The sequence below is a fragment of the Silurus aristotelis genome (assembly GCF_946808225.1).
Source record: "Silurus aristotelis genome assembly, chromosome: 20".
NCBI lineage: Eukaryota > Metazoa > Chordata > Actinopteri > Siluriformes > Siluridae > Silurus > Silurus aristotelis.
Window position 1 is genome coordinate 700,940 of NC_139593.1, and position 12,500 is coordinate 713,439.

Consider the following 12,500-nt stretch of genomic DNA (forward strand, 5'->3'; position numbering starts at 1 on the left):
ACCAGTGTGGCCAAGAAGCTTGGTTTTGGTCTCATCAGACCACACAAGTGTTCAAGTTCATGAGCAGGCTTTGTAGCTTTTTGTCTCCAGTGCACTCTGTTTTCATGACCATGGTGTTTAATGTGAGTGAAGTTGATATAATATATGGTATTGATGTGACTTTGCTTCCTCAGACGGTAAACGACATCATGACTGCATTTAGACCTGTTGGGAGTTTCGTCAGAGAATTTGTGTCCCTCACACATCAGGTAGACCTTTAAATGCATACATTTTATTTTTGGTCCAAAACAACTTAAAAATAAGACCAGGTAACAGGTCTATAAGTACCCCATGCTGGGGCTATAAGCAGATATTTAGCTGCCCTGATTAATATAATAACCACCATTAAAACTCTCAATTCTCTACAGCAGGACCTGAGCAGCATGAGGAGTGCGACTCTCATACAGGCAATGCTTGGCTGGACACTAGCAGAGCTCGCAGCTCCATATAAAAACACCAGCAATAATCAGCAGCTGGATCAGACGATGTTTAACGCTTCAGATGTTAACTCCTGGTTCACACATGTCGTGGTTCCTGTCCTGAACAGATACCTCACCAGTGACATTCCAGATGACCTCGCTGCTGTCTTTCATAATGTGTTGTAAGTATTTTTCCTGACTGTGGTATAATATGCTATGATGAAAACCTCTTTCTGTAAAAATTGTGCAACTCATTTTTTAAGGAGGAACAAAATGAGAACGTAAAGAACATTAAATCTAGAATACTGAAAAGATTAGGTTCAGTCTGATTCATCTTCCTGTGTTTGTGTAGTTATATGCAGAATCCAGTGTATGAAACTCAAGACACTTGCAGTGTCAGTCTGGATGGAGCATGTGCAGTAAGCAACAACTTTTACTTCTTTTAAATATTATGATTTAACACTCAAATGTATGCAGTATAATGAGTTTTAGTGTTTTAGTAATTATGCCTCTGATTGGTATAGATCGTGTACATAATTCATGTCTGTATATATATGTTTGGACAGTTACTTTCACTTTTGCATTCTAAATTGCACTACTCCTTGTTCAAAGCCACTTTCTGCATACAGTTTTCATTTTATTTATTATTGTTTATTTAAAAACTGTGTACACATTTCATATCTGTGTATAAGTTTTGCACCTGACACCAAGACAAATTCCTAATACTGTAAAGTGCTTTTTGCTGAATCCTTTGCTGTACCTGGCAATAAAAGTTTCTGATTCTGATTCTGAAGTTAGCATTGTTTCTGTGTAATGATGTAACATGCTGCACTGGCGTTCCAGGTGGCAAATGTGATGGAGCATGTGGCAAAGGTGCTGGAGTGTGCAGGGAGCACTAATCTAACACTCACACAGGAAACAGTGACCAGTCTTATACTGCATCTTTCCAGCAGCCTGAACAGACTTCTGAACCAGATCGCCAACACGGTGCGCTCACTGTAACACACCACTGTAACACTACTGACCCACCACTGTAACACTACTGACCCACCACTGTAACACTACTGACCCACCACTGCAACATTACTGACACACCACTGTAACACTACTGACCCACCACTGAAACATTACTGACACACCACTGAAACACTACTGACCCACCACTGCAACATTACTGACACACCACTGTAACACTACTGACCCACCACTGCAACATTACTGACACACCACTGAAACACTACTGACCCACCACTGTAACATTACTGACACACCACTGTAACACTACTGACCCACCACTGTAACACTACTGACCCACCACTGCAACACTACTGACACACCACTGTAACACTACTGACCCACCACTGAAACACTACTGACACACCACTGCAACACTACTGACACACCACTGAAACACTACTGACCCACCACTGTAACACTACTGACACACCACTGCAACACTACTGACCCACCACTGTAACACTACTGACACACCTCTGTAACACTACTGACCCACCACTGTAACATTACTGACACACCACTGAAACACTACTGACCCACCACCGTAACACTACTGACCCACCACTGTAACACTACTGACACATCACTACACTATTGACACACCACTGTAACACTACTGACACACTACTACACTATTGACACACAACTGTAACACTACTGACACACTACTACACTATTGACACACCACTGTAACACCACTGACCCACCACTACACTACTGACACACAACTGCAACACTACTGATCCACCACTACACTATTGACACACCACTGTTATACTACTGACCCACCACTACACTACTGACACACAACTGCAACACTACTGACCCACCACTACACTACTGACACACAACTGCAACACTACTGATCCACCACTACACTATTGACACACCACTGTTACACTACTGACACACCACTGTAACACTACTGTAACACTACTGACACACCACTGTAACACTACTGTAACACTACTGACACACCACTGAAACACTACTGACACACTACTACACTATTGACACACCACGGTTAAACTACTGACACACCAATGTTACACAACTGACACTGTAATAACTGAGTAAATGTATGTTATATGTGCTGATTTCTTCCAGAACTTTAGTTCAGAAGATTCTCCTTTCAGAGATGTTCTTGATCGAATCCACAACCCGACACACACTGACCTGACGGATAAAGCATTTATCACCATGTGGTTTCATATCAAACTGAAGCCTCTCTTACCGAGTGTGACGCCTGACTACCTGCTCTGCCTGAGTGCCAAACCGTTCTCCTGCCAGACCTTCCAGACGCTGTATGTCAACATCTACCCTCATCACTCGGTGATCTAGTGGGTGATCTACTGGGATCCTGGATAACTGATTTGAATTTTTCCTTCAGTGTGTGGGAGATGAGCAACAATATGTTCCTGATGCCAGTGAATGGAACTCAGGTGGTTTATGAGAATTTCATCATACCGTTCCTTCTCCACCAAAACTCCACAGGTACTACTGTTCATCATCTAAATGCTGTACACACATACACACATTTTAGTATTAATACTTTTAGATGTTTATGTTTTTCACAGAAAGGTCTTCCAGATATTATAAGTACATCTCTAGTTTGGTCCTTCACCATCTCCATATCAGATTCCACGCCCCAGAGCATAATGTGGGGGTTGATGTCAGTGAAATGTCTCCCAGCAGACTGGCCTTTGTGTGTTATTAGCAAGAGAGCCAGTGCTGGAATGAAGCAGGACAGCATTTTAGTGTAACAATTGGTAGAAGAAGTGAGGTATGGTTTAGACGTGATGCATGAAAAAGCTTTCTTTCTGTTCTGTTTCACCATCCTCTTCAGGGTAGTAAAAGCTCAGTGCTTAAGATGCTGGACTTCTGATATTATGGTTGTGAGTTCAAATCCTGAAGCAGCCATTTTTCTCCTCTGCACTTAATGAAAGTCCTTTAATCTTCACCTACTCAGGTGTAAAAAATATCTGATAGATGAACGTTGCTCTAGATAAGGGCTTCTGCCTAATGACATGAATGTGAAAATGTGAAAGAAAAAAGTTCTAAAAGTCTAAAAGAAGGAGGAAAATTAAGATCATAATCTTCAGCATAGTGGTCATGTGAATGTAAAGTGACTCAGTGTGGCCTCCTGCAGGTGGGTGTATGAGTAACAGCAGTCTGGAGTGGATCCTGATGAACCTTGGTGGATTCTCTCAGTTTGCTACAGTGCAGGAGATGTACCTACTAAATCCTGAGTTTAATGCTGTAAGTACAGAAGATCAGCAGCAATTCTGTTGTGTTTAATTTTATTTGTATAACGCTTTTTAAAATGGCCATTGTCTCAAAGCAGCTTCACACAGATAAAGAGTTAATAAGTTTAATAAAAGAATGTGCGAGTTTATTGCCTATAAGGTAGTTCCTTATAATTGTTTATTTAGCAACAATCAGATGTTCCTCTGCCTACTTTCATCATACTTACTTACTTATTTAAATCATGTCTCATCCAGCTGGAGGCTTTCAACGCCCTCACTCTAAAACAAGTCTCTGAGATCATCGTTGAAGACCTGCCTCAACTTCCAGCTAAAAAGCAGCTGATTGACATCACGTTCAGCAACATGCTGACATCACTGACGATGAGGCAGAATCTTCCTCAGCTCATCTTCCTTATCTCAGAGATGGACACGGTTATGATTGTTCTGTATTATTGAGTATTAAACTCATCCTGATTATAGAGTGGCATCACTGTAGGGTTTACCTGATATCAGCTAGCTTTCCTATCAGCGTAGCTACATCAATCCGTCCATCCAACCATCTTTCCATCCTTCCATCCATCCATCCAACCATCCATCCATCCATCCATACATACATACATACATACATTCATAAATCTATCAATGCATACATGTATGTATGGGGTTGTGTGAGCTTAGTGGTTAAGGTGCTGGTTTACTGATCAGAAGGTTGGGGGTTCAAGCCCCGGTATTGCCAAGCTGCTACTCTTGGGCCCTTGAGCAAGGCCCTTAACTCTCTGTGCTCCAGGGGATATGTGAAGAAAGAATTTCACTGTGTAATGTATATGTGATTAAGTATGTATACATACATATTTACAACATACACATTACTGGTACCTGCACTAATCTTTTTACTGAATTATTCAACTTAATTAGGTTAATTAAGACCAGTCCAGTTTCAATTTTCAGAAGACGATGTGATGATGGTATCTGATAAAGTTTTATGAGATTAGATATTAATCGTAAATTCCTACACAAATTAATAATAACATGAAAATATCTATAATATTCTGTATCACGTATGTAATTGATAACATGTTCTCATGACGATCCTGTCTGCTCTGTTGTGTGTTTCAGATAAAGAACTGTTTGATCTATCAGGAAATGTAAGTCCAGCCCAAACATCTGCATCACACCCTGAATCAGCATGACAGTGTGAAGAGGTTTCAGGATAAAGTCTTGGGATTGAAAAGTGTTAACGTTAATGTGTGTGTGTGTGTGTGTGTGTGTGTGTGTGTGTGTGTGTGTGTGTGTGTGTGTGTGTGTGTGCCTCAGGTTCTCTTGGCTCCACTTTGCTTCTCTGTCTGCAAACGAAGAGGAAGAAGCTGTGATTCTGATTAGCATTGATAACCTGATGAAGACCACACCATCAGGTCTGTTACACATTTACACCACAACACTGCTGAGATCTGCACTCTGATTGGTCAGGAGGTGATACAGCAGCTCTCACAGTAGGGTTCATCTCTAACCCTCTGCTGATCAGAGTGAAGGAGAAATGTGTAATGTTATGAAGGAGTCTCCAGTGTGAGCGCTGTGTAACAGAGTGTTGTGACGTTTTAAGGACAGAGGAGTTTACACTTCATTACTGTTACTCACTAACATGATGGACTGAGAGAGAATAAAGAATAAAGAGAATGAAGGGATGCTGTTGAGGGAACAAGCATTTATAGCATTTATAGACAATACAATAAAAATAAATAGTTGGTAAATGACTGTGGTGGAAGAGGAATAAAACACTCCGTGCAGTCAGAGGGAACAGTAACATCATCATGTTATTATGTATGAAGGTAATTCTAATGATCTCTAACAAACATCAGCAAAGACCTTCTCCACATCTCCTACAGCTTACACACAGACATGTTACTGCTCACTGTGTCTGCCATTTCTGTGTAATTATATCATGACCTGTATTCATTCATTCTCTCTCTCTCTCTCTCTCTCTCTCTCTCTCTCTCTCTCTCTCTCTCTCTCTCTATATGTCTCCTCAGATTGTCGCTCCTACAGTGGCCCGGTGAGACTGTGTGCTTTGTCTTATTAAATATTTTTTTTTTCCAGTTCTATGAGAACTGTTGTAAATGATATAAGCTCATGCTTATGTTCTTCCCCACAGTGCAACACCACAGCCATTAACGGTCAGAGTCTCCCTCTCTCTGAGCTTCAGCACAATTTACTCTTTCATGAAATTTCATTTAGATGATGAGAAGATTTATCATCACCTGCCTTTGTCTCTTTCACTCTCTTTCTCTGTTTGTCTCTCTCTATCTTACTCTGTCTCTTTCAGGGTCTGCAGTGTGTGATGGTGTGAACAGGTAATTAGCTTTACTTTAATAAGACGCCTCTGGTTTCCTGTGACTCACTGAATCACCATGAATTATCAAGTAAATGGTGGAAAAACAATTACGTGAAAAAGTCAAGTGAAAAAGAAAGTACATCCTCTTTGAGTTCTTAGGTTTGACATATGAGGACATAATAAACATCATAATAAACATCAGTGATTATGACTTGGCCCCATTCACACGGGGCAACTTCCCCTTCAGGCCACAGACTAAATAACACAGACTTTAGAATATAACAGCCATCTGCCTACCTTTTATTATGTGGCAGCACCTTAGCCGGAATGGCGGACCTTTTTTCAGACCTTTGCTGACCCACTGAGCTCCTGGCTGGCTTGCCAGTAAAAAAGTCTTTATCAGGTCTTGGAATGAGGTACATTCAACTTCAGATGAAGAGCAACATATGATATTACATCATGTCATTATTGATTTTACAAAAATAAACTTAAAGTGGGGAAACATCAGCAAAGAAGCAAATGTTGTTGCCCATTAATCTTGGAAGGGTTATAAGGTCATTTCCAAAAAGTCCACCATTCCACAGTGGGAAAGATTATTCAAAAGTGTAAAACATTTAATAAAGTTGCCAATCTCCCCAGGAGAATGCCTCAGCAAATTCACCCAGAAATCCAGACCATGCAATGCTCAGAGAAATTGCACAAAAACAACAACTAAATGTTCATAACAGTTCAATTATAAAAAAGACAACAAGTGTGGTTTATTTTGAAGGATTGGCAGGAGAAAGCTTTTTTTCATGGCAGCACATCTAAGATTTCAGCAAATCAAAAAGAGAACTGCTGAAAGAGGACGAAATAAAGGTGTTGCTTTATCCCAGCCAAACCTCAATGTACTGAAGCAACAATGTAAAGAAGAATGAGCCAGAATTGCTCCACAGCGATTTGTGGAGCTGATTAAGTCAAACAAAACACCAGTACCTTAAGTTACCTCAGCTGAAGTTGGTTCTACAAGCTGCTGAATCAACATGAGGTGTACTTAGTTTTTCATACATGGATTCTTCATTTTGTCAATTTTTTCAAAAAATTAATAATGACACTGTAATGTGCCATGTATTGTTATGTATCTGAGGTTGGCTTTAGCTCATATAGCCAGATAATGTTTATTATGTCCTGATACACAAAACCCAAAAAGGGTGTACTTTCTTTTACACACGACTGTAGTTAAGCAAATAGGCAGAGACATCTACTGTAGATAACACTTCTGACCATCACACACTGATACATCAGCTAAGCAGACAAAAAGTTAGATAGAGAAATAACATACTTAAGCTGTGTGTGTGTGTGTGTGTGTGTGTGTGTGTGTGTGTGTGTGTGTGTGTGTGTGTGTGTGTGTACACATTCTACAGTAATGGTATTTTACTTTGTGTTGAAGTGATGCTCTGCTGGACTACCTGAAAACACCACATAACGGGAGTCAACTCTGTAGCTTCAATATTACACAATACGCATGTGCTCAGGTATACACACACACACACACACACACACACACACACACACACACACACACACACACACACACACACACACAAACCGCTACCATGTGCTCTGGGGCTTTCCCTAACTATGGTGACCTGTCACTGTTCGTTCAGCACCCTGCCGCCGTTCTGTTTGGAAAATGCCTTCTTTGTATGGGGGGCTGAGGCTAATCATCACAGTAACCATCACATCAGTTTCCTGCTGCATATATTGGTGGTTATTAATGATGTGAATGCAGGACAATGTCCATGAGCGATTGGAAGGTGGATGGCACTCCATGGAGACCAAAGGGAAATTCCCAATACCGCCAGTGCCTGCTGGTGGTGCTAAATTTGGTTTGAGATGAATCTGGTGTTCCCCAGGTGTTTCACCAGGCTGTCTACCCTAGAGATTAAGTAGCTATCAAACTTTGGGACCTGTTGGGCTTAAGGAAATTTTTGCACAGCAGATTCAGCACCACCACGATGGGGCTGGACGGGGCTGGTTGATTCCTCAATAATTCCGTCCCGTAGCATTTTGTTTACATCCTCCTCTATAGCTATCTGACGGGCCTCAGGGACCCTATATACCACCAGCTCTGCAACTTCTTGCCATTGTGTGGGGTTTAGATCCTCACCCTTATGGACCAAGGTGCACTCTGGAGATTCTATGGGAATAGTAGTAGGTTTATGTGGTATATCGGAGTAATGTTTCTCTTACCTGGTTGCTGCATGCAATTGTTCACTGGCCTGACTTTTTCAAAGCCTGTGTCTGCTTGGTGATGCTGGGATTAGGAGTAGAACAAATTCTTCAGGCTAAAATACTTGTTGTGGGCTGAAAACGTTTCCTTAGATTTTCCACTGTATTTCCCACACCTAGTGGCTGAGTGTGTGCCAGGGCATTACCAGATTTGCTTCTGTCCATGGCACTATTAACAGGTCACATGCCTGGTCCTGATTAAGTTGATTAAAAAAAAAAAAAAAATCTGTGGACTTGCCAAGATTTCCTCCTTTAGGGTATCATAGTTCATTGAGTTTTCTAGGAGAGGCTGTAATAAGCTTACTCTGCTTCCCCTGTAGGACAAGGGCTAATAAACTGCGCCCAGTCATGTTTCGGCCAGCCTTCTTGTGACTCAAAGGTGTGTAGAGATGTCTTCACTTTATCTGCCGTCGTCATTGTTGTCAAGAGATTTTGTGCTTTCTAGGCAGGGCTTAGTTCCCAAAGTTAATGAGTGTTGGCATGCAGACTTCTTGCTTTCTTCTGAGTGACCCCTTGCAGCTGGAGGTTAGTCTTCAAAAAATGCTTAAGGACTTGCTCCATGATTTGAGATGGCTTGGAGATTTTGTTCTACAACCTGTGTTTTTGACCAGTGTTTTGACCACAATGTGGTGAATACAAACATTCGAGTCATAATGTGAAAGTGTGGAGGGCCATCTCTGCGGTCGCTGTCATCACCTAAAAACAGAGAGAAGAAAATACTCGTCTCTTGCCAAGAAGACTCCTCTCTGTAGTGTCCTTGGTGTATTTTATATGCTTTTTGCTGCTCTTATAATTCACCTCCAGCCTTGCCTTGTTATGTCGCCACCCTACCATAGTGCTGAACTGGCGCTTTTTGTTCAGCACTCTGCTGGCTCTTGTGATCATATTTGTGCGGGGATCTAAAGCTTGTCATCACAACACACACACACACACACACACACACACACACACACACACACACACACACACACACAAACTTTGTCAAATATGAAAGCTTATGTGTTCAGGAATATGATTTTTCTGTGTTTGTGTGTGTGTGCACATGTGTGTTTAACTGATATATCTGCTGAAGATCTGGTGACGCTGTTGTCATGTTATCTCTATGGTAACGAGGTTGTGTCTAAAGAGACATGGAAAATCTTTCTAACGGAAGTCAGCCCCACCCTCGGCCCCGCCCTCGATCTGTTTACCAACAAGGTACAACAAACAACACAAACTCATACAACAAAACAGTCACGCACACTGACAACCAGATTAGATAGAAAGATGGACAAACAGATAGACAAATGGATAGACAACTTGATGGAGAAACAAACAAATGTTAGACAGAGAGACAGATGTATAGAGAAACAGAGAGACAGATGGATAGACAGACAGCGATATTCGGACAGCGATATTCGGAGCTTTTGAACACATTATATCATATTACCACAATCAACTGTTCTCATATTCATATATATATATATATATGATGGCAGATGGCTGTTGGCATATACAGTGGGTACGGAAAGTATTCAGACCCCCTTAAATTTTTCACTCTTTGTTATATTGCAGCCATTTGCTAAAATCATTTAGGTTCATTCTTCTTCCTCATGAATGTACACACAGCTCCCCATACTGACAGAAAAACACAGAATTGTTGACATTGTTGCAGATTTATTAAAAAAGAAAAACTGAAATATCACATAGTTCTAAGTATTCAGACCCTTTGCTCAGTATTTAGTAGAAGCCCGCTTTTGATCTAATACAGCCAGGAGTCTTTTTGGGAAAGATGCAACAAGTCTTTCACACCTGGATTTGGGGATCCTCTGCCATTCCTCCTTGCAGATCCTCTCCAGTTCTGTCAGGTTGGATGGTAAACGTTGGTGGACAGCCATTTTTAGGTCTCTCCAGAGATGCTCAATTGGGTTTAAGTCAGGGCTCTGTCACACAGTTGTTGTGAAGCCACTCCTTCGTTATTTTAGCTGTGTGCTTAGGGTCATTGTCTTGTTGGAAGGTAAACCTTCGGCCCAGTCTGAGGTCCAGAGCACTCTGGAGAAGGTTTTTGTCCAGGATATCCCTGTACTTGGCCGCATTCATCTTTCCCTCGATTGCAACCAGTCGTCCTGTCCCTGCAGCTGAAAAACACCCCCACAGCATGATGCTGCCACCACCATGCTTCACTGTTGGGACTGTATTGGACAGGTGATGAGCAGTGCCTGGTTTTCTCCACACATACCGCTTAGAATTAAGGCCAAAAAGTTCTATTTTGGTCTCATCAGACCAGAGAATCTTATTTCTCACCATCTTGGAGTCCTTCAGGTGTTTTTTAGCAAACTCCATGCAGGCTTTCATGTGTCTTACACTGAGGAGAGGCTTCGGTCGGGCCACTCTGCCATAAAGCCCCGACTGGTGGAGGGCTGCAGTGATGGTTGACTTTCTACAACTTTCTCCCATCTCCTGACTGCATCTCTGGAGCTCAGCCAAAGTGATCTTTGGGTTCTTCTTTACCTCTCTCACCAAGGCTCTTCTCTCCCGATAGCTCAGTTTGGCCGGACGGCCAGCTCTAGGAAGGGTTCTGGTCGTCCCAAACGTCTTCTATTTGAGGATTATGGAGGCCACTGTGCTCTTAGGAACCTTAAGTGCAGCAGAAATCTTTTTGTAACCTTGGCCAGATCTGTGCCTTGCCACAATTCTGTCTCTGAGCTCTTCAGGCAGTTCCTTTGACCTCATGATTCTCATTTGCTCTGACATGCATTGTGATCTGGAAGGTCTTATATAAACAGGTGTGTGGCTTTCCTAATCAAGTCCAATCAGTATAATCAAACACAGCTGGACTCAAATGAAGGTCTAGAACCATCTCAAGGATGATCGAAAGAAATGGAGAGCACCTGAGTTAAATATATGAGTGTCACAGCAAAGGGTCTGAATACTTAGGACCATGTGATATTTCAGTTTTTCTTTTTTAATAAATCTGCAACAATGTCAACAATTCTGTGTTTTTCTGTCAGTATGGGGAGCCGTGTGTACATTCATGAGGAAGAAGAATGAACCTAAATGATTTTAGCAAATGGCTCCAATATAACAAAGAGTGAAAAATTTAAGGAGGTCTGAATACTTTCCGTACCCACTGTATATAATATTCACATATTCTCTCTCTCTCTCTCTCTCTCTCTCTCTCTCTCTCTCTCTCTCTCTCTCTCTCTCTCTCTCTCTCTTCCCCCATCTCTCCCTATAGACCGTCCCATTTTCCCCTCCCCTGGTGGTGGAAATGTTGGATGTGATTGCTGATGTCATCTTGAATACTTTCAGTCCAAACAGTTTTACCAATGATTCATTGATCCAGCTGTGGTTCGGGAACAGACTCCGCCCCTTTTTACCCTACACCTCATCAAACTTCCTGACCTGCATCTCCAAATTCAACTTTAGCTGTGAGACCTACCAGAGCATGTGAGTGTATACAAGCACACACACACACACACACACACACACACACACACACACACACACACACACACACACACACACACACACAGGTAAACACACACACACACACACACACACACACATACACAATACAGGTGCCCACACACAGACATACACCCGAAGAAAAGCATATAATATAAAGTACATATGTCAACAAAATGTGTGTGTGTGTATATGTGTGTGTGTGTGTGTGTGTGTGTGTGTGTGTGTGTGTGTGTGTGTGTGTGTGTGTGTGTGTGTGTGTGTAGTGTTCAAATTTTGAGCCAGCAGATTAATGCCATGTCCACTGAGACTCAGATGTCTGTCTATGTCTACTTCATCCACACGTTCCTCAGCAACAACAACACAGCAGGTTTAAACAAACACACACATACATTATGATGATATTGATGATGATGATGATGATGATGGTGGTGGTGGTATTGATGATGATGATTATCGGTGTGTTTAGGGTGTAATACTGGAGGTCAGAGCTCTGATTGGTTGAAACTGAATGTTGGACCTTTTGCTGAATTTGCAACCATCACTGAACTCCAGAATCTAAACCCTGCCTTCTCAGTGGTACAACACACACACACACACACACACACACACACACACACACACACACACACACACACACACACACACACATATTGCATGCTCTCCTTAAAACTTGAGTAGCTGCAAAAGGTACTTTATCACAACACCATTGTGTGTGTGTGTGTGTGTGTG

The 12,500-nt window shown here is 41.8% G+C and overlaps 1 protein-coding gene across 4 annotated transcripts in view; it reads left to right on the forward strand.

Moving 5' to 3' along the window:
• mslnb (mesothelin b) overlaps window positions 1-12,500 on the forward strand; it is a 47,956-nt gene that overhangs the window by 10,533 nt on the left and 24,923 nt on the right. For 3 of the 4 annotated variants that reach the window (XM_083521693.1, XM_083521695.1, XM_083521696.1), the window contains exons 10-27: window positions 174-248; window positions 408-640; window positions 811-877; window positions 1,302-1,445; window positions 2,583-2,779; window positions 2,866-2,969; window positions 3,625-3,734; window positions 3,977-4,153; window positions 4,838-4,866; window positions 5,036-5,133; window positions 5,749-5,771; window positions 5,871-5,892; window positions 6,042-6,069; window positions 7,480-7,565; window positions 9,373-9,518; window positions 11,539-11,750; window positions 12,035-12,138; window positions 12,238-12,347. In XM_083521693.1, the coding sequence (XP_083377819.1) occupies window positions 174-248; window positions 408-640; window positions 811-877; window positions 1,302-1,445; window positions 2,583-2,779; window positions 2,866-2,969; window positions 3,625-3,734; window positions 3,977-4,153; window positions 4,838-4,866; window positions 5,036-5,133; window positions 5,749-5,771; window positions 5,871-5,892; window positions 6,042-6,069; window positions 7,480-7,565; window positions 9,373-9,518; window positions 11,539-11,750; window positions 12,035-12,138; window positions 12,238-12,347 (1,965 nt within the window). The remainder of the gene's footprint in view (window positions 1-173; window positions 249-407; window positions 641-810; window positions 878-1,301; window positions 1,446-2,582; window positions 2,780-2,865; window positions 2,970-3,624; window positions 3,735-3,976; window positions 4,154-4,837; window positions 4,867-5,035; window positions 5,134-5,748; window positions 5,772-5,870; window positions 5,893-6,041; window positions 6,070-7,479; window positions 7,566-9,372; window positions 9,519-11,538; window positions 11,751-12,034; window positions 12,139-12,237; window positions 12,348-12,500) is intronic. The other variant, XM_083521694.1, reaches the window with a different exon arrangement.